General features: G+C 41.2%; 3 protein-coding genes across 4 annotated transcripts; 2 read left to right on the top strand and 1 right to left on the bottom strand.

Annotated features, from left to right (window-relative positions):
- Positions 1-10,720: 10,720 nt before the first annotated feature.
- LOC135496120 (ankyrin repeat domain-containing protein 29-like) lies at positions 10,721-13,870 on the bottom strand. The gene is made up of 4 exons (XM_064785257.1): positions 13,233-13,870; positions 12,675-12,763; positions 12,316-12,448; positions 10,721-11,967 (listed from the first exon to the last, which is right to left on the bottom strand). The coding sequence occupies exons 1-4, from the start codon at positions 13,502-13,504 to the stop codon at positions 11,166-11,168; spliced, it is 1,296 nt and encodes a 431-aa protein (XP_064641327.1). The 5' UTR covers positions 13,505-13,870; the 3' UTR covers positions 10,721-11,165.
- A 164-nt stretch (positions 13,871-14,034) lies between these two features.
- LOC135496121 (biogenesis of lysosome-related organelles complex 1 subunit 4-like) lies at positions 14,035-17,022 on the top strand. 2 transcript variants are annotated; one of them, XM_064785259.1, is made up of 5 exons: positions 14,035-14,230; positions 14,746-14,817; positions 15,176-15,277; positions 15,621-15,746; positions 16,167-17,022. In XM_064785259.1, the coding sequence occupies exons 1-5, from the start codon at positions 14,135-14,137 to the stop codon at positions 16,371-16,373; spliced, it is 603 nt and encodes a 200-aa protein (XP_064641329.1). In that variant the 5' UTR covers positions 14,035-14,134; the 3' UTR covers positions 16,374-17,022. The 2 variants fall into 2 exon arrangements, with proteins under 2 accessions (XP_064641329.1, XP_064641328.1); XM_064785258.1 differs by having other exon boundaries at positions 14,055-14,290.
- A 296-nt stretch (positions 17,023-17,318) lies between these two features.
- On the top strand, positions 17,319-20,794 carry LOC135496378 (regulator of microtubule dynamics protein 1-like). Its single transcript, XM_064785676.1, has 9 exons — positions 17,319-17,421; positions 17,779-17,884; positions 18,116-18,378; positions 18,561-18,650; positions 18,883-18,938; positions 19,250-19,337; positions 19,554-19,584; positions 19,816-19,949; positions 20,293-20,794. The coding sequence occupies exons 1-9, from the start codon at positions 17,419-17,421 to the stop codon at positions 20,350-20,352; spliced, it is 831 nt and encodes a 276-aa protein (XP_064641746.1). The 5' UTR covers positions 17,319-17,418; the 3' UTR covers positions 20,353-20,794.
- Positions 20,795-21,239: the final 445 nt, after the last annotated feature.

Raw genomic sequence — 21,239 nt, 5'->3', positions numbered from 1 at the left:
TGATAAAATCATTTCAGTATTATTATTATCATGATTTTGGAGAAGACAATACTGAGGATGGACATGATGGAGGATAATCCCTACCCAACTCAGCAAGACGCTGACTCTTATTTTTGTGTTTTATGTTTGGGTTTTATGTTTGGGTAACATATGAAAGCCCTGTTATGTTAGTGAATTGTAACATTGTGGTTAGTTACACACTGACCAAATTTTGTGGGGGATGGTGTGGTGTCCCGAGCCACCCCAGTCTGTCTTCGGCCCGTGTTGCGGCCGGGGCGAAAACGGTGCATTGTTGTTGTTATTGTAGTCGACGGGCGAGACGAGACAATAAAGTACGAGTTGAATTAAAAGCCGATTTGCAAGTTCATTAGTTCACTATATCATGTATATCGAGTACCAAAGAAGGCAAATCAAAGGACATTACACATGGTTAACGAACTATAGTGATGACTATTTTCATAAGATGCAGAGTAGATCAAATGGATTTTGTGATGGGAGGCCCGCTCGCGAAAGTTCATGCGACTAGGTGCAAACGCCCGTAAAATACCTGGGAACAAGGTGCTTTCTGAAGATAAGGGAAGTAACCTTGTCCACCCGCTGCATCAAGCACAGGTATGACGATATACGTACATTCTACATGCAATGACGCTGCGGCATAAATTATGCCAAATATGGGAAACAAAATGGCGTCACCTGGGCCCGGTTGTTCAAAAGAAGTTAAATTTCATTGATGTTAAGTTAAATATCAACGTTAAATTCCTTAACTTGGCATTAGCTAACTTTGGCGTTAAATTTAGGTTGTTCAAAACAACGTTACGGTAAACTAACGCTAATGTCAGCAAATATTGCATCTTGGTTCACTGATGTTAGTTGCCATGGTAGGTATAGGTAATCACCCACAATTCATTGGATCACTGCAAATCCAATATGGCTTCCATCAGTCCAGCAGAAATTCTTGCTCAAGTGCAAAACATAAAAAAAGAATTTCTACACTCAGGCTGCGAGAACGCTTGGTCGATCTCTCCAGCTCTTCTCTCATTAAATCGCAAATCAAAATCAATGTTGCTCTTGTGTATCTGTATCTCTTAAATAACTTCTTGTCGCTGAAAGTCTCTAAATGATTCGTGTGCGGCAAATAAATACGTTTTTTTCGAAAAACTCCCTCAACAGGAAAAAGTGCCAAGTTGGCAGACGCCATCTTGAATTGGCTCAGTGCTAACGCCAAGTTAAAGATAACGTTAGATTTAACTTAGGGTTTTAGGTAAGTTAAAACTTACGTTAAAGATAACGCCAATGTTAGGCTAATATTGTTTGAACAACTCAAAATAAAACTTGACGTTATCTTAACGCCAAGTTAGGAATTTTAACGTTAAGTTATCTTTAAAAATGTATTTCTTCTTTTGAACAACCGGGCCCTGGTGTGAAAAAATAAATCGCGAAGAGGCAATGGCGTGTTACGAACTTAGTACAACAAATGCCGCGAGCATAGTGGGTGGCAGCAAGTAGTTCGCCTAGGGTTTTTTCGACACCCTCCGCACGGACTCCACTCGTTCCGGAACACTCACTTACTTGTTAATCTGCAGTGGTTAGCCTGTTTTTATTGCAGTAAAGAAATGTTAATCGGGATTTTATATTATATTTTATATTTGCCCCGGGTATTCATATAGGGAGCTGTGCGCTACTTTTACCCAGTGCTTGGGTCGGGTGAGGCGGTTTTGTTATGATGAGACGTGTATCACGTGATGAATTCCAATACGGTACTTAGAAAAATTAAGAGCGATTAACAACGTAAGGTGAAAGAGTACGACCAAAATAAAGGGGGAAAATTGCGGAAATGGATGAATGCTTTAAACATATAGTGGCCCCAATACTTTCCCGGCTTATTTTTGTATAAGCCCACACTTTTGATTTAACAGATGGCCCAATATGCAAATCAGACCTACTGAAAAGAGGCCATGGCGATTTAGCGAATCCTGCGGATTCTGCGGAACCTGCAAAATCTGGTCTGCCGCGGATTTCTATGTTATGGGTATCCGGTCGTTTCGCTCCCTGACGTTTTCGCCCCCAAACTTAGCCTAATACCCATAGGCCCCACGTGGTGGCGCTGAAGGTGGCCGCTGCCGTGATGTAATGTTATCAAGCTAAATCCAGAAGTATTAAGGTAGCAAGAAGGGTTGGGCGTTTGTGGTTTCTGAGTCTGAGGGGTTTGCAGTGTCTGTTGACTGTGCTTAAGAGAGACTAGGCATGGCGCCAGTCTCTCTTAAAGCACAGTCAACAGGCATTTGGTCTCACTATTTGGGTAAGTACAGAATCAAGGCAGCTCAGAGAGCAATGATTGAACGATGCTGTGGACAAGTCCAAGGATACTACATCAGTCACGACCAACTTCTCATCAGAAAGCGTCACCACCAGCATATTCAATGTTCAGTTGCAACCTGTACCAGTCCAATGCGCGCCTGTCATGGTCAGCAGTGGTCAGCTTAGCGCGATATTGAACATTCTTCCGAAACTCAAGCGAGGGAAGTCTGCTCATTAGCATATCTCGCGCACTGCTCCTTCTTGTCAAACATCGTAGTGAAATCGTAATGGAAAACGTCTGGCTTTGCGCCAGACATTGAGACTAATTAGGTAAATAACTTCTACTTGCGCGAGACTGCTGTGATAAAATTATCATTGCAGAGACTCCGGTGACGTAGGCCTACACATATATTTTTTACGATCAAAAATGCCCTCAAAAGACGACATGCAATGATTATTTTATTGATATTTTCTACTATATACCTTCCAATAATCACTTTATACAAATAGATCGGCGTTAGGTCGCATGCTTTTCTTTCCTGGTGACACTATAAAGCAAAATAGTTGCAACCCCGTAAATGCGCTATAACTAGTCCAACAATAAGTCGTGGGCCGAGTGCAAAACTGTTGTATCTACACTTCCTTTGGTTTTGAGGAAATTGAACTTCATCAGCAGTCATCAGCATCTTTTGTTTTGAGGAAGCCATTTTGAATGCAGATACAATGTTTTTGCACTCATGTTTTCCTGTAATCTGCAGATTCAATAGTATTACATTGGTAGTTTAGGGGCGTACATGGCACGCCAAAGCGGAATTATTTCAACCCTGAAAAAATATTAGCAACTACAAATTTCTTGGCAACAGAGAAGAAAATATACCCGACAATCTTTTAAAAAAGATAAAAATTTTTAGACTCGTGTCAACATTTTACGGAAGCGTATTAGTGCCAACAAAAAAAATAAAAAACTAACTCATACGTACGACTTATTATCGCATTCGTTTGACTTATTGACTCATACGTACGACTTGTTATCACATACGTACGACTTATTATCTTATACGTACGACTTATCATCTCATACGTACGACTTATTATCTCATACGTACGACTTATTATCTCATACGTATGAGATATTATCTCATACGTATGAGTTATTATCTCATACGTACGACTTGTAATCTCATACGTACGACTTGTTATCTCATACGTACGACTTGTTATCTCATACGTACGCCTTGTTATCTCATACGTACGACTTGTTATCTCATACGTACGACTTGTTATCTCATACGTACGACTTGTAATCTCATACGTACGACTTGTTATCTCATACGTACGACTTGTTATCTCATACGTACGCCTTGTTATCTCATACGTACGACTTGTTATCTCATACGTACGACTTGTTATCTCATACGTACGACTTGTTATCTCATACGTACGACTTGTTATCTCATACGTACCAGTTACTATACGCCATACGGATCTGGTTCTGTCGAATTCTAAAATGGCGGACGCCGTTGGTGACAAGGTTCGCGTCTATTTCTATCTGGGGCTCAATTACAAAGAGATTATAAAAACACTAGCTCATGTCGACGGCATCATACTCAGTCTCCGGACCTTGAACCGGATCCTCTCCAAGTCTGGCTTATGCAGACGCAAGAATAAGGCTGACATACTTGACGTTGCTTTGTTTATAATGAAAGAGGTGGAGGCGGCAGGGAAACTTCATGGTTACAAGTTCATGCACTTGAAGTGCATACAAAACGGACTTGTCGTCACTCAGAATGAAGTTCGTTATCTACAACATATCATCGATCCTGAGGGAGTTGCATACAGGCGACGGAACAGGCTGAGAAGGCGCCTTTATCAAAACCCGGGACCCGACTTCGCTTGGCACATTGATGGGTATGACAAGTTAAAACCGTTCGGCATATGCATCAATGGGTGCATTGATGGTTTTTCCAGATTCCTCGTGTGGCTTGAAGCCTATCGTACAAACAGTGATCCCGCCGTTATCGCGAGTTACTTCATGCAAGCAATTCGAAGTCGAAGGGGTTGCCCGAAAAGGCTAAGGATGGATCCAGGTACTGAGAATGGACATGTCGCAGATATGCAGAGGTTCATGAGACATGACCACGTTGATGAGTTCAGCAGGCGAAGTGTCATATTTGGATCAAGTAACCACAATCAAAGAATCGAGTGCTGGTGGTCAATGAATCGAAGACAAAATGCTCAGTTTTGGATGAATCTGTTCCAAGAAATGAAAGAAAACGACGACTTCTCAGGTGACCGCTTGGACAAATGTTTGACCCAATTTTGCTTCATGCAATTAATTTAGGTAAGCCCTGGTCCAGAAAGTCTTATTAGCTTTACCGCCGAGTTCATAGCTAGTTACCGGTACATGTAGGCCTACCGGTAAGTGGGGGTGAGATCGGTGCATGACAACACTTCATTGATGTTTAACTCACCCAAAGATGAGTACAAAATACATAAATAGATAGAAGAGGAAATTATATTATCAATGCAGAGTGTTGTGAACAGAATATTTTACAGAAGTATTATAACCTATACACATCTCTTTCTTTTCCAGAACGATCTTGACGAGCTTGTCCACTTGTGGAATTGTCACAGAATTCGTCCCTGTCGTAATCAAATAGCGCCTAGTGGTAGACCGCTGATGATGTACAACCTACCACATCTCGTCGGGGGAGAAAGCCAAATTTGCGCGGTAACGGACCAACAGGTAGATACATGCCTCACAGAATGCACACCCAAGGGCCGTCTTCCTTGCGACGAAGACGTTTTTGACTTGTCGTGCCTATTAATGACAGAAGCTGGCTTGTCTCCCCCGACAACCCCCACGGAGGGGCTTTTGTTGTACAGATACCTAAGAAATGAAATTCTTACAAATCTTTGAGGTTGCTGTGTCTCGCTTCCTAGGCACAATCACTAACTGATCCAAAAACTGACTGGTAGGCCTTCTTCCAAGGTATGCAAGGCTGACGACGTCTGGGGAATGTCCCTCTCACGGCAAACCTGAAACTTTCATGTCCTTGTAGCTGCCGTATCAGTTGTCCAGGTGCGAGAGGGGCTTAAAGCGACTTTTAACGTGATGTGTGTACTTATTCATGTATAATATATTCACATAGTGGTATTACGATTGTTATAAAATGAACAAAGTAAGGCATGCACTGAAAAACATGTTTAAGTTTACTTTTCCAAAGTTGGTAATGTAGAAAAGTGTGCTAAACCTCAGAAGAAGGTGATGATGATTACAGGATGATTACAGGATTTCAACTGTGGCTCTGTCAGGACAAAAATGCTGGATGCTCTCCCAGCCATTTTAAAACTCTACTGTGTTCCCAAACTACCGGTACGAATACCGGGATGTTGCCGCCTGCTCTACCAATCAATCAATGGTACGACTTAATACAATTGTGTATAACACCAAGAATATATATTCTTGATAATACCAAGAATATATTACCTATGAGTAATATGTCAAGAATTTATGATAATACACATCCATACCGATCGTCTGACAACCAAGAATTTCAGAACAGTAACAAAAACAAGTATAGAAAATGCGTTTTATTGGTAATGGGACTCGGCATTCCTTTCAGCAAACGATATGCCATCAACAAAATAAGACAGCTACTTTAATAGTTGATGGCACAGATAATTACAAACAACAGGGTGGGGGGCTCTCTTTGCACCCCCTACCAAACACAACCAAAATAGGTCAACCATTAATCTTGGCATATAAGGTACAATTACAAACAACGACTAGATTGAACACAGGGTGGGGGGGGGGCTCTCTTTGCACCCCCTACCAAACACAACCAAAATAGGTCAACCATTAATCTTGGCATATAAGGTACAATTACGAACAACGATTAGATTGAACACAGGGTGGGTGGGGGGGGGGGCTCTCTTTGCACCCCCTATACCAAAGACAACCAAAATAGGCCAACCATTAATCTTAGCCCAGGTAATGATACTTTTAAAACACATATTGCAGCCATGCACATTGGCATTTATTGTGGAGAGGACTCAAAAGGCTCATGAAAATATCCCTAAAACCGTTGATAAGGAAAACACGCCATGTCCATTTTGTACGACTCTGGATTGTCGAGCACCGATTTCAATTCCATCCGAAAATCCGGGTAGGTTTGATAGGTGCTCGGCAATTCCAGAGTCGGACATGGACCACACGTTCTGAATATTGGACGCCGTTCGACTCCCTCAAGTCGGCTGAAGGTAACGTTGATCTCAACTACGATACTGTCGGCCCCCGTCATTAACCTCAAAAAACCTTTCAAAGATGCTTCGTCAAGTGCAGAAATGAATCGCATAAGGAATGAAAAAGTATTTCGTTCGGCCCTTGTTGTTGTTATAGCCCTCAGCAACTTGTTTAGTCGTCTTGGTGTTGGTCTCCTTACCTCGTACATCTCTGTTATTTGCGTACAAGTGGGTAGCTTTGGTTGAAGAGTATCTCTTGAAACTTCCGCCATTTTATCCAATATGTACATTGGCTTTTGAATTATTTCCTTATGGGCGATCTGTATCAGGGTGCCTCTGATGTTTTCTGAGGGTATCGAGGTGTACCCAAAGCGATCCAATAGCTCTTCAAACATTTCTTGGTTCTCTTCATCTAACGTCCCCGCCATGGCCTCCTTCACAACATCTCGGTCTACCCCACTTAGGTACGTCATGAACGATTCATACAAACATTCCGGTGTCACCTGCTGCTCTCCTAGCACTAGGGCTACAGTAAAAGCTTTTGCATGCAAGCATTAGTGGAAAGAAACCATGATCTATGTAACCCTTCATGAGTATTCTTCCAACGGCTTTCCATTCTTCATCTTGCCAGTGAGCCAATATAACAGGAACTCTGCATTCCTCCCCCTCTGAAGCACGTAAAAACAGTTCTTTCCAGAACAGAGAGTATGCATCCCTCGAAACGCCGCTACTGTCGATACCTCGCTCATCAATGAAAGAAAATCTGGTTGGTGAATCTACGATTTCAGAGTCCTTGAAATTTGTAACCATTTCCTCCATAAGTTTTGCCCTGTGGAGCGTTATCAAGGTTGAGCTGACGCCCATATAACTGGATCGATTGTCCAAGATCTCATGAAATGACGGTTCAACTTCAAGCGAGGGTTCAAAACCAAATGATAACGAGTGACTGGCAACTGACGCTGTAGGCATTCGTAAAGGTGATTCATAGTTTGAAGCCGGCGGATTGGCACCTGATGACGTAGGTAATGGCGAATTGTGATTGTCATCCAGTTTGGCAACTGATGCTGAAGGCTTTGGCGATGCTGAAGGCTTTGGCGATGCTGAAGGCTTTGACGATGCTGAAGGCTTGGACGATGGTGATTCATGGCTAGCCTTGGATGTACCTCTGGCGCGGAAATGAACTATATCAGGAAGTATTGGTGGAAAATCTTCCATGGCAAGTATATTGGACTTAAAGCGGGGCGAAGTTGTTGTAGGTCTGTTCGGCTCTACAGTGTGTTCAGCGATTGGAGTGGATGTTGTTACAAGCTCGCAGCTTCCAACAAAAGGTAGCGTGTCGTCATCCTCCCAATAATAGTAGTCTGGACTTACTGGCCCTGTCTTTACTACTGTTGAGTTCGGAGTAAACGAAATGATAGGCAGGTGATCATTTACCTCTTCTTCATCGTCGACCACACCGGCAACATCAGAACTTGTCTTTTCTATCAAACGAGTTGACAAGTACACCCTCACCAAACCCATTTTAACCTCTTCATAGATGTGCCCAAAGGTTGCACCATCGGGAAGTTTCCCTTCCTGAAAATCGAGGATGTCGCATGATACATCCTCTATGCGACAAAATTTTGATTTGCCGTTTGTAAAGAAGAGATTCTTCGCCTCGGCGAGAAGCTCTTTCTTGCCAGAAGTTTTCAACATTGTCACTTTCCTCGTTCCTCCCCCCATTCGATTTCTGATCTGCTTCCCTTGATGCAGCCAGCCGATTTCGATCACCCGAGTGGTCTTTTTGTTCCCTTTTCCTTTGCTCTTGGTATTGTGCTCACCATCTTTCTTATCGTCGCTACCCTTTCCTCCTGCCGAATGCAATCCCATTTTTTCGCGGAGCTTAGTAAACAATGTTCGCTTTTCATACTCGTGATCAACCCTTGTACTAGTGCCGGTTGCTTGATGCAAACTTCTGGATCCCTCATCAAATTTATAGTGACGAACGGCCAGTCGATCCCCTATGATCGGCACATAGGTACTCAGCTCTACATCACTCAACAGCTGGATATTCATGTGATCGATCTGCAATCAGAGGAAAAAGGATGCTGTCATTTCTTTCCTAATAATTAAACTACAGGTTTCTTTTTAGATAACGTAGTTTATTTGAATTGACTTTTTTATAATTCCTCCAGGGTTGTAATAACTGAATAAAGGGTTGTGACATTGGCTGTGTCTCTGGTATGACTGCTAATAGTTTTTGTGAAGGTGAACTTTATGGGATGGAAGACCTGCCCAAGAGCAGGGTTGCATTATCACTGGCCGGATCTCGGAGGTAGAATTTTTTGTGAATGACCAGTTGTTACAGAAGATATAAATAAAGCTAACACAACAGGCTATACCTGTGAGTCATTGCGCCTGTCGGCCTGTGTAACAGTCCCATGGCTGCTGGAATAGGGTGACAGAGGCTTATATACCGGCATCAACAATTTTATGCGAGGCCTGCATTGGCAACCTACCTTGTCTTTTTCCAATCGTTCTAAGACATCTTCCCCACATCTTTCCCTCATAAACTCCAGCCACATCAATTTGTTTTTCTCCTCTCCGGCCATCACCTGAAACAATAAACGTAGGCCTATACAATCTTGATCAGTAACCCGCACCGCCAACTTCGATATATATATTTTCAAACTCAGAATATTGAATATAAATATAGGCCCTATATATGTTGAATAAAAGACGAGAGTGTGTCGGTTCTTGAGGCTTGAGATTTATAACTACACAGTTGTGTCACTTCATTCCATGATCCTCATCAAGATATGATCGGCCTAGGCCTGTAAGAGACATCGTTTGTACAGACTACAGGGGCGGATCCAGCGTAGCTGGATGGGGGGGGCTCTATTGAGGGCGAAGCCCGAATATGTGAGCACCGCAGGCGCGAACTTTAGCGGGGGGGGGGGGGTCTAGGCCTAATGGGGGACCTCCTCCACAAAGGAATTTGAAACTGAGATGCTCTCAATCTCGTGCGTTTCCCAGGTATCTGAGAGACAATATTAATATTGGGCGTTCTCTTCATATTATTGGGCGTTCTCTTCATATTGACCTGGCCATCTGGACTGACAATACCTACCAAACTGTACAGATGCTGAGTTAATAAGAGCCGATCGACAGGACAAGCAAAAATCGGTGCGCACGTGGTGAGAATCAAAATGGCGGCTATACGCGTAGCGTAGCGGAGGCCCTCTGGTGGCGAGACTGAGAGTCTACATGTATTCAACTACGTATGAGATAATAACTCATACGTATGAGATAATAACTCGTACGTATGAGATGATAAGTCGTACGTATGAGATAAAAGTCGTACGTATGATATGATAAGTCGTACGTATAAGATAATAAGTCGTACGTATGAGATAAAAGTTGTACGTATGAGATGATAAGTCGTACGTATGAGATAATAAGTCGTACGTATGAGATAATAAGTCGTACGTATGAGATAAAAGTCGTACGTATGAGATGATAAGTCGTACGTATGAGATGATAAGTCGTACGTTTGAGATGATAAGTCGTACGTATGAGATAATAACTCATACGTATGAGATAATAACTCATACATATGAGATAATAAGTCGTACGTATGAGATAAAAGTCGTAAGTATGAGATAAAAGTCGTACGTATGAGATAAAAGTCGTACGTATGAGATGATAAGTCGTACGTATGAGATGATAAGTCGTACGTATGAGATAATAACTCATACGTATGAGATAATATCTTATACGTATGAGATAATAAGTCATACGTATGAGATGATAAGTCGTACGTATGAGATATTATCTCATACGTATGAGATAATATCTCATAGATGATAAGTCGTACGTATGAGATAATAACTCATACGTATGAGATAATATCTCATACGTATGAGATAATAAGTCGTACGTATGAGATGATAAGTCGTACGTATGAGATAAAAGTCGTACGTATAAGATAATAAGTCGTACGTATGAGATAACAAGTCGTACGTATGAGTCAAAAAGTCAAACGAATGCGATAATAAGTCGTACGTATGAGTTAGTTTTTTAGTTTTTTTGTTGGCACTAATACGCTTCCGTACTTAAAAATATTTTCCACGCAATTTAAAAAAAAAAATCTTGACAAAATTTTACTGCAACATTTATTTTCGATCAAGATTTTTTCTTGGCAACATTTTTTTCGTTCAACATTTTTTCCGTTCAACAACGAGCGCCACTCCGTCCGTCCCGTCAATACAGCGTCGTCTGACGGTGGCCAGTGGTACCAGGCTAAGTTTTTTTATGAAGAAAAAAAGTTTAACCCCAAAATAATTTTTTCTAACGAATTTTTCTAAATGTCAAAAAAAATGTTGATGTCACATTTATTTTGACTCTGCCAGCTGGTTAGAAAAAGGCCTACTCATTCCAACACAATCATCTACAGAGGAACCTCTCTATTGATGACACCTTTAGATCCGACGAATGGTGTCCTTGAGGTGGCCTGATTATAGAAGTTGAATTGCATAGAAATTATGAACTTGGGTCCAAGATCATGGTCTCAAATTGAGAGGGTGTCTAATATTAGAGAGATTGTCCTGAAAACGTACACTATTCATGTATCATGTTTGTTCTCATTCTGTATCATCCGATGGCAGTATATCAATGGGAGGACACTGTTTCCTGAGGCAGGTCACCGGGCAATCAAATGGACACTCCGCAATATCTAAAGTCTTCTTGTCATACATTCTGTCATGGAAATACTCACTAAAACTAAGGAAATCAATGATTTTTGCAGGCAGAGAGAGTTGCTTGACTTTGTATGGTCCATTTTTACCGAGATATTTCCAGATTCTCGCCCGACACCAGTCGCCTAACCGACGAGGCTGTCGCCGTGTTTCGTCCAACCATTGACAAAATGACGGCTTCTTGTAAAGTGCCAACATAATGTTTTGTTTTTGTACCCATTCCTCGTTGAGAAATAATGGATTCATTGAGATCAGGAGACGAACAAGGTTCAACATTCCTTCATTTGCTGCGCTATAGAAATAGGAAGGTTTGTTTTTTGCCTTTTGTACGATCGGACATCCCCAGTGGACTAGCGTCATTGCACATTCCTCGCTATGGAGATTAATGGCTTGGTCTAAAGGAGTCTCGCCCCATGCGTATCTCCGACTTATTTTGTAACCGAACTCGATGAGGATTTTCACCATGAGGGGCAAGTGATGGTCGATTGCAACAGACAAGGCAGTAACACCATGATGTGACTTAGCATACATGGTAATCTTCGACTCTAATAGAAGCTCCACGATGTCATATCGACGGTAAGCGACAGCATAGTGTAGGGCAGTGAGTCCATCGTTTGTCTGAGCTTTGATGTTACATAATGAGTTCATCAGCATGTCGCAGATTTCAATGTTGTTGAGCTGGATCGCTCTGGAAGTAAACAAATGAAATATGCATAAAATACAAGGGAAAAAAAATCAGAAATTACAATTTTGACAAGTAAGAAACAACTGAAACGTGCCAAACCAATTCTCGCTCATCATGGTGGAGACAAAGTCACAACCTATCAGCTAGAGACCAAAATACTTCAAGACATGCTTAAGGGGACTGCTGAACATGCAATCCTTGGCAATCACTTTTAAGTGTTGATGCGTATCGGTGCAATGTCAATTTGGTGCCAATTATTACCGGTACCAATAGATAGGACTTGAGTTTGAGGGTCTTAGCTGTTTATAGTCATCCGAGTGGGATTTCGCTGGGGTTTAACTTTGCACTTACTTGATCAGTGGTGTTTCTCCGACAGGGTCGACGACTCCTAGTTGTCGGAGATTAACATCAGCCCCTGCGTGAACCAAGACTCTGCAGAGAGGAGCATGGTTGCTCATGATAGCAGTATACAAGGGTGTGCATCCTAGAAAGACAATGAGACAATGATTAGAATGCATTTGTTGGAATATTGGTGGTCTTCTTGCTAGGAATTTGGTCACAACACCTGGAGAACCAACAGGAGTAAGAGTAGACATAACATCGAGGCATTGAATCGAGGAGTTGGGGATTTACTTTTCAAGTTGGTCTGCAATAGATCACTCTTACTAGAGTGTGTTTTTTTCAAAATAGAAAGGTGATAAGATTCTCACCTGAGTTTCTGTCAAGGTAGTTCACATCACACTTGCCAGATTCCAGCAACACTTCAGCCAACTCTGCACTCTTGTGTTTGGCTGCCCATCTGAAAAGCCCCAAAAGTAAATTGTAGAGCAATCAGTCATAAGCAGTAAGAAAAGCCCATCCAAATGCTCCTTCCCTTTTATGTCATTTGGGCCATTCACATGCTCCTCCCCTTGCATGTGATAAGGGCAAACAACTTGCACCTCTTCTTGCACACCGCCAGGACTACTCCACAAGCTGTTTCCCAAGCACATTACCCAACCATCCACATGCCCCTCCTCTAGCATGTTAACAAATGGTCAACCACATCGTCTTCCCCTTGCACACCACTAGCACTGCATCCTGTGCTTCTCCCTTTTAACATTGCCAGAGCCATCCACATTCATCAATCTCCACCATGCTTCCACGACCATCTACATGCTCCCTTCCTTGCATGCCACCAGAGCCATCCACATGCTCCTCCCCTTGAAAGTTACACTACCATGCTTCTCCCTATGTGGTATTTCTTAACCATTTCTTGGCTTACTCACATGATTGGTCGATTTCCAGACTCGTCTTCTGCATTGACGTCAGGTACATTTGGTTTTGCCCGGAGAAGAATGCAGCACATCTCATGATTATTATCCTCAGCTGCATAAAGAAGGGCCGTACGTTTGTAAGGGTCATTCTGATCCTTGGCATTGATATTGATCCTGTCCTTTTTTGTCTTTATCATGTAGCGGACTTTTTTACAATTACCCGCTTGGACGGCATTGAAGAGCTCAGTGAAGAGCGGATTCTGAACTGGTTCCCTTTTCAGCATCTTGGAAATTCGTCCTATTATGCAAGTCAACTTGTTATGTGAGATAACTGAACCAGCCTAAGGCTTAATGGCCAAAACACAAGACTGACAAGTCATCTATACCACTACCAGGTAAGCTCAAAACATGACAGTAGTAACATTGCCTAGCCATTTCCACTTGCCACGCCCCAATCAGCATTTGTTTGCCTTGTCCTCACTTTGCCATTTAATGATTGGCAAGTCACTTCAGCAAGAAGCAAAGATTTTCAGTAGAAAACAACAAATTGACAATGAATAAAGTTTGTTTAGATTTGTTGCCATCCATTTTCACCTCGTTCCTAAGCTGTTATGTACAGTAGGTAGTTTACGTACATCCAGTAGTGTAACGGGATACAATGTTTCGAAGTGGAATCGAGGCTTTGCCATTACATCAAATAAAATAAGACATGATCTGAAACATTTGCAAATAATTACACCTAATTATGATAATTTTTACAACTTTCTCGAAGGAACATAAATTGATCTAGTTGATACATGCCAGTTTGTAAAATGTTACTACAGCTTTTATCTCTAATTTGAGAAAACCCTTCATCAAAATTTGTTACATTCTGTCAAGAACATTTCGAATTCAAACCCGGAAGTGATTGCAAAATGGATGAAGAACTACAAGAAGGCAGAGAAACAGTGCTGGCAGAGCCAGAAACCGCTGAAAATAATGACGCTGAGACGTTTCCCTCCAATGAAGAGGTGATAGCTGAGTTGGCTGATGACTACGCTAATTATCTTAACTTTGAAACACCAATAGAGGTACTTGTTGCCCCCACAATTTCACACAAATCATGACAAATGTTAGGTCTGTGATCGTCTGATCGACATGGCTATGCTGTCAGTGAGTAGACCTAACAGTAACACTGTAATGCCCTGTCCAAAGCTGCTGATGAGAGATGTGCACAAATGTGGCATACTCTAGGCCTAGTCGCTGTGAGTGGATGGACAGATCACAATACCGTAATTTTTTTAAGGAGCGGGTGTCCCAGATCCAAAAACCATCCGTGTCCAATGAAATGCTCACTGTAGCTGCTACTAGTGCTCTTCATTTGGGTAAAAGGTTACTCTGAAAACACGTCGTGACGGCAAATACTATGTTGAAACTGACAAAAATGGATGCAACACCTCTGTCTCTGCTGCATGAATGCGCTTGTCCGAGTTGAATAAACTTGTCTGATATTTATTCATAAATTTCTTGAATTCTATGATTTCAGAAACAATCATTTGATGAGAGTATTGAAGAGATGTTGACGAGACTGGATGAATATTGTGGACTTGTTGACTTGGTAACTATTCAGACTTCTTCAACACTGATATCAGCTGAGTGGGGTTTATTATAGAATGTCTGGTCAGGTAGACAGTGTTGCTCGAAGCAGATCTGCAGGTATAGGGAGATCAATACTGCATCTAACAAACTGCTGAATTAATGATTTGCTGAAATCGACATCATTCTGAAGTAACTGTACAAGTTCTCAGAGTGTTAAATCCAAAATAATTCACCTTTGAACATGTTGATGTTGTATCCCACAATCATTTAAACTCTAATTCAAAGTGCAATGTGGTATAATGCTCATGTGTTGTTTGAATGATATTGTTAGAAGTGGGTGAATAACATGAAAAGATGTGTTTTGTGTTTGATTCTAGATTCGAAGTGATACGTCCCTCTGCTTGAATAAAACCCTGCCAGGAATATACGCGAAGTCTCTCCAGATGCAGGGAATATTTCAGAAAATAGATCAGCTGGAGGTGAGACATAAAAGAGGTGGAATGATCTCTTTCATGAAGCTGGGATGAGCTGAAAATCTCTATTTGTATTTGAGATAGACAACTTTAGTATGATTCAAGATGAGCAAAGGATTGTGTTAGGATTCATCAAAACTGCTTATCGGGGAGCAGGGTTGAGTTTTTTCTAATGGGGTCTTGACAGTAACCCTCTTTCCCCCTCATAATAATCAAAATAATTTTCATTTTGAGAATTTTATCGACCAAATCATCAAATAAGGGCTGAGAGAAAATCTTTACCTTTTCCTGGCATTGCAGTCACATCATGGATGTTCTTTTGTCTCAACTGTTGTCATCTCCATTTCAGGCGTTTGTAGCCTTGGTCAGGGAGAACGTGTCTGTGCTGGAGGAGCATGTGAATAAAGCTGAAGATGATATGGGATCATTTAGTACTGTCAAAAAGATGCTCAGTTCGTTTTCTTTACCATTCAGTGTAAGTACTAGGAATAATCAGTTATTGCTAGCTGGCTGAACTTCACTGTTCAAATGTCCCTGAACAAGGCACCAAGCCCATTTTACTTCTCTTACCTAGGAATGCTTCCCTCAATTTAGAAGTTAGTCTAAATTGACCTGCATCACGTCATGGATGATTAATGCTGCTTTTTGCCTGCCGCTACCGACAGTGGATATACTGCACCTGTAATTCCATGCTTGGACAAGAGGGTTGGAAGCTCTTCTGTCTTTTATCACTCTTAGGCCTGGTATAAATGGAAATAGTATCCCAGCTACTAACCATCTTGTCATACTGTTTTTAAACTGGTGAAACATGGCATCAACTTTTGCCTGTCCAGGGGACAAAGGGCAAGTTACGACATGTCATTTCTCATGACATCTACCTTTATTGTGTTAACAGAAAAAAGCATCTCCTAAACCAGAGACGAAAACAAGATACGTGCCACCAGAAATTTATGACTCTGATGATTACTTCGGACCCAAGCCTGCTACAAGTAGACAGCGAAGTAAGACGGACGAGAGCCTGACTAGACAAAAGGGACATTCTTCTAAAGATCCGTCAGTTGAGGCTGCAGCAGAGGTGAAAGTGATCGAAGGTGAAGCGTGAGGGCGCCGTACAGTTCTTCCTGACTTTCAACATTATCTATGAATCATTCCATTCAATGAGGGTTGAACCCTTCCCATGTATGATTTAAAGCTCCACTGGTATTCGGCGTCAAAAATGTGCAGTATGTAAATGATGTCCACTAGGCACATGCTTAAACTTTAAAGGCGTACACCATTCATGTTCATTATACTTTCTTGTGGCTCAAGTAAATAGAAATGATAAATTACCAGGGTGCAGATATTATGCACACAAATTTGGCATTTACAGTATTTGTATATCAGTCTACACAATGGAAATTTTTTGATTCATCATTAATTTTCAGCTTTCAAATTTTTTCAAATGAAGTAGGGGTCTGCAAAGCAGACTTCAGCATGGTCTGGTTCTGCTGAAGTTCAATGAATACTGTGGGGCTTTAAATCAGTTTGTATAGACTAACTTTGTTCCAACATACTGTGAACCGGTGCTAAGGTATTATTGAGTCAAACAAGTAAAAACATTGTAAAGATCATTGAATTAGAATCTATGTCTGAGTTTCTTCTTGGTGAACAGGCATTTGCTGATTAGTTCCCAGCAGATGCCAATAGATGTCTGATCCGTGTTAGTGTCTTGTAAATATCAGAAATAGTTTCTTTAATTAAAAAGAGTTTGATTACAATTTGTAGTTGTGTGTTTTGTTACCCCGTCGTCACAATTGGACTTGATAAATCATGGTAGATCGGGCAGCGAGGTGTGTACCTTTTGAAGGCCGATTGTGGACATCATAAGGACGGCGCCAACAGCTGACGTCACACTATCCCTTAATGACTAATGATGACTAAATACCTCGTATCTCGGTACTACTCAACCCAAGAGAACTAGATCACTGGAAATGCCAGCTAATAGCATAATCCGTGCCAATGCCAATCACATCCAGGTATTTTGAACCAACCCGTCCGAATACAAAATGGCGTCTGCTGGACGATTTTTGAGTTTTTCACGTCAAATTTTTGCACGATATTGTCGTTTCAGAAATAGCTATCCGATAAATAATCGGTATAGCACATGGATGGTATGCTTACGATCATTTTGATATATCATAGTTTATGATTATTCCCTAGGTCATGTAGTCTATGGCGCAATATCATGGCCCAATATATCATTAAACACAAGGGTTCGTTCAAAGTCATAACTCATGAACTGGCGCTGGCAGGCCAAGTTGGTAGTGGCATTGCTTATGTCCCAACCTCCGAGGGTAGGGCCCGCTACCTCCAGTCACGAACATAGGAGGTCGAAATATAGTTGGCAATCCTCGTGATTGTGGGTCATTTCTGCTTATCAATATTCAGACACTTGGCATGCTTATCATACTATTTTAGTAACTTAGAGGTTGAATAGGTATTGATTTTTTATGATTGATTTTATTTAGAGCCTGATGAAATGGAGGCAATTTATACGAAGAGGTGTTGTCCTAGTTCCTGGCTTTGCAGCACTAAGGGGATTCACTTTGTGGTCCAGCACAAAAAGTGAACCTGGTAAGAAATAGTGTTTTCATCGACTCTGCTCTGTTCACTGCCAGCAATAGCATGCTCTTTGTCAATCTTTTAAGATATTCTAAATATTGAACTCGAATGACAAGATCCGTGGGCGATCTCATTCTAAGATCGAAGGTCAAGAGAGTCGTATCTAGTGCCCGTGGCCCTTTCATTATGGAGAGACTCTAAAGTCTAATCCACAACTTACTAATTGATATCTGCTTTTTTCAGAAAAGCCGAAAAATGCCTGTCAGATTGTCATCGACAAAGCAGATGAACTTTACAGTGAAAACAAGATGGATGAGCTGTATGCATTGCTGATACAGCACGCCACTTGTGAGAATGCGGAGGCATTGTGGCGACTGGCCAGGGCGGCATATGAACAGGGTCAGCATGCAAAGGACAGTGAAAAAAAGAAGAAATTCATGTATGAAGCCTATCAACACATTCTAAAAGCCATGACAGTGGATGATAAGAACTTTGCTGTCCATAAGGTACGTTTTTTTAAGATAGTTAAGTATCCAAATTGTTGTAGAATATGAAAAAACTCCTGAGTTGTAGTTATTTGAAAATCACATGGATGAGATTGATCGTATTATCAATGCAAGTATTTGACATGTCGTCAAAGATTTACTTTCAAATCGAAGATTAACCCTTCTTATTTGACTTGTTTCAGTGGTATGCCATACTTCTGGATATCGTAGGTGAATACGAGGGGACGAGAAAAAGAATAGAAAACTCGTATATTGTGAAAGAGCACTTCGAGGTGAGCGATGGTCAAAAATATAAACATAACCCTTTCCACAATACGGTGGTAAGGCTCTTAACAAGAGTCTAAAGCTCAGGGAAGATCACTTGCTCATAGATTAGTCAGAAATCATCCTATGATAAAATGAACATATTTTTAGTAATTAGATCAGTGTTCTGTCGTTTTGCTGTATTCTGGTTTAAGCTATGATGTTTCCCTGTAACTTATGTAACTTTTTCTCATGATTCAGAAAGCTGTGGAACTTAATCCCACTGATGCAACATCCGTCCATACTCTGGGATATTGGTAAGCATCTTCTGTAATGTTTTCAGTTACATCCACAGATCAGTGTTGCTGCTCCTGACAAAGTTTACTCTGAGGAGGGTACCAGCCACAGCTAAATGATGTATTCAGTTGTCAGTCCTTTTAAGTAGTGCACTCTTCGGAGGAATATCGTTCTTGGGATCCGAGTAAACAGTAGAATGCTGTTAGCGACTCCAGCTTGCATCAGTAATCCCAACATAATCTGTTCCGCCCACTACCACGCCCTTATATTCTCCCTTCAAAGGCAAACCATATTATACATTGTTTCTTTAATCATGGCATTTGTATTTCAGGCACTTTTTATTTGCTGATTTACCATGGTACCAACGGAAGATAGCATCTGTGGTATTTGCTACTCCACCTGCATCAACATATGAGGAGGTACCCCCCCCCCCCCCCCCCAGAGAATAGTTTGTCCTCCTGACCTCCGCACTATGACAGTCACAAAAGTTAAAATGAAATCCTGTAGCTCCCACGAGGCTTGAAGTTTTTATCCCCGAAAATTGTTTACACTAAGACCATAAATCTGTCAAATGTTATCCCTCTTGAAGAATCATATCTGTGCTTTAATAATTGCATGATATTTCTTCTTTTCAGGCTCTTGAACTATTTCTCAAGGCTGAAAAAAGTGAGCATTTCTATGTCTTGGTTAGCTGTGGTGGGATAAGCTATATGTATGCATGTATGCATGCGTGTACCTCACACACGCCTTGCTTTGGAATTGATATCACATCACTATACCAATAATCTAGGAAAAATGACGCAAATCATAGTTTATCTGTTGAAGGTTGTCACTATCGTCGGAAATCCGGAAAGTTTGCAGACTGCTGGAACTTAATATTTTCTTATCCCACTCCAGTTGAACCTAACTTCTACAGTACAAATCTCCTGATGATAGGCAAGTGTTATATGCGACTATCCAAGAAAGAAGAAGCCATTGCTTATCTGATAAAGGCAAGGAACTACCTTGTCAAGAATATACACGATCAGAAGGTGAGTGCACTTTAGTCCTGCAAGACAGGAAAGTTTCATGTGCAAGAAATTTTTTTGCATGGGTCATCCCAGCAAAAAATTTGACGATGGATATCGCAAGAAATCTGAGTAATTTTCAAAAGATTGCAGAGAATTGTTTTGGCAGTAATCCTCTTAGCTCACCTCATTACATTTACCAGCATACATGTATATCCGATATATGACATGTCTTGGGTGGCAATGGTGATACAAATCGAATAGAATTTTGTCTGTTTTTAAGTTTATGACACCAGGACTTGATTTTATATGTATAAGTATATTTCTCGTCAGCCATTGTTTTTATTATCTAATAAACATTTTGCAGGCACATGATGAATCGAAGGATCTGTTACTTCAGCTTGGTGTGACGACACCTGACAACTGAGAAAAAAACAAAATTTTCCTCCGACATGCGTAATTGAGGGTCGACGTTCAACATAAACAATCAACGTTGAGAGGAAAAGGAAGCTGCATTCTTATTAATCCCAAAATCAAAGTGTCTCTTGTGGGTTTGAACTTTCACAGCGACTTGACACTTAACTGTTACTAATTGGACGACTCTTGTGATACATGTAATTGCACCTGCTTGCCACGGTTATGGAGCTTCTAGAAGTGCACTTTTAGCTCTTCGCTCCCATGATTAAGATCTGGAATCGACATTGATATGACATATTTTTGGTCCAGGTTTTTCCAAATTTAGATGGGTCCATATTGGTTTTGGTTGGCATCATGATGCTCTTATTCATATGTAATGTAAATATGCATTGTAAATATCTTGCACATCATTGTTCTTGTACTCACTTTGTTAATAAACCATATCAATTACATATTGAAGCTTCTTGGTTTGTTTCTAAGACCGTCATATCATATCGTTTGAAAGTCTTTGATGATTTGGATTGTTGCATTATTCCTGGATAACCATGGTTAGTTGGCACAACCATTTAGAGTTGCCCTGTGATTGTGCCCTGGAAGATTGTCACATCAGGCAAGGCATACTTTGTTCCCAGTATGGTACTTGGTACAGGACAGTTCGTCAAGTTACCGATTCCTGACAACTGGTTGGGTTGTACCTGGTACAAAACAACTGGCAAACTCTTAAGGGATTGGGAGCATCACTCCGTCTCCCATGGATAGGATGCTGGTCCATCGCAGATTAATTCCCCAGGCAAGCGAGGGTCAAGGGAAGCAATGTAGTGTTGGGTGTCTTGTCCAATGGCACATAAATGCTGTTATCCTCCGGAGAGTTTAACCCATGACCTCCTGAATGAGCCT

This window comes from Lineus longissimus, chromosome 11 (assembly GCF_910592395.1).
Source record: "Lineus longissimus chromosome 11, tnLinLong1.2, whole genome shotgun sequence".
NCBI lineage: Eukaryota > Metazoa > Nemertea > Pilidiophora > Heteronemertea > Lineidae > Lineus > Lineus longissimus.
Note: the sequence above shows the minus strand (reverse complement) of the source record. Positions and strands in the feature narration are given on the sequence as shown.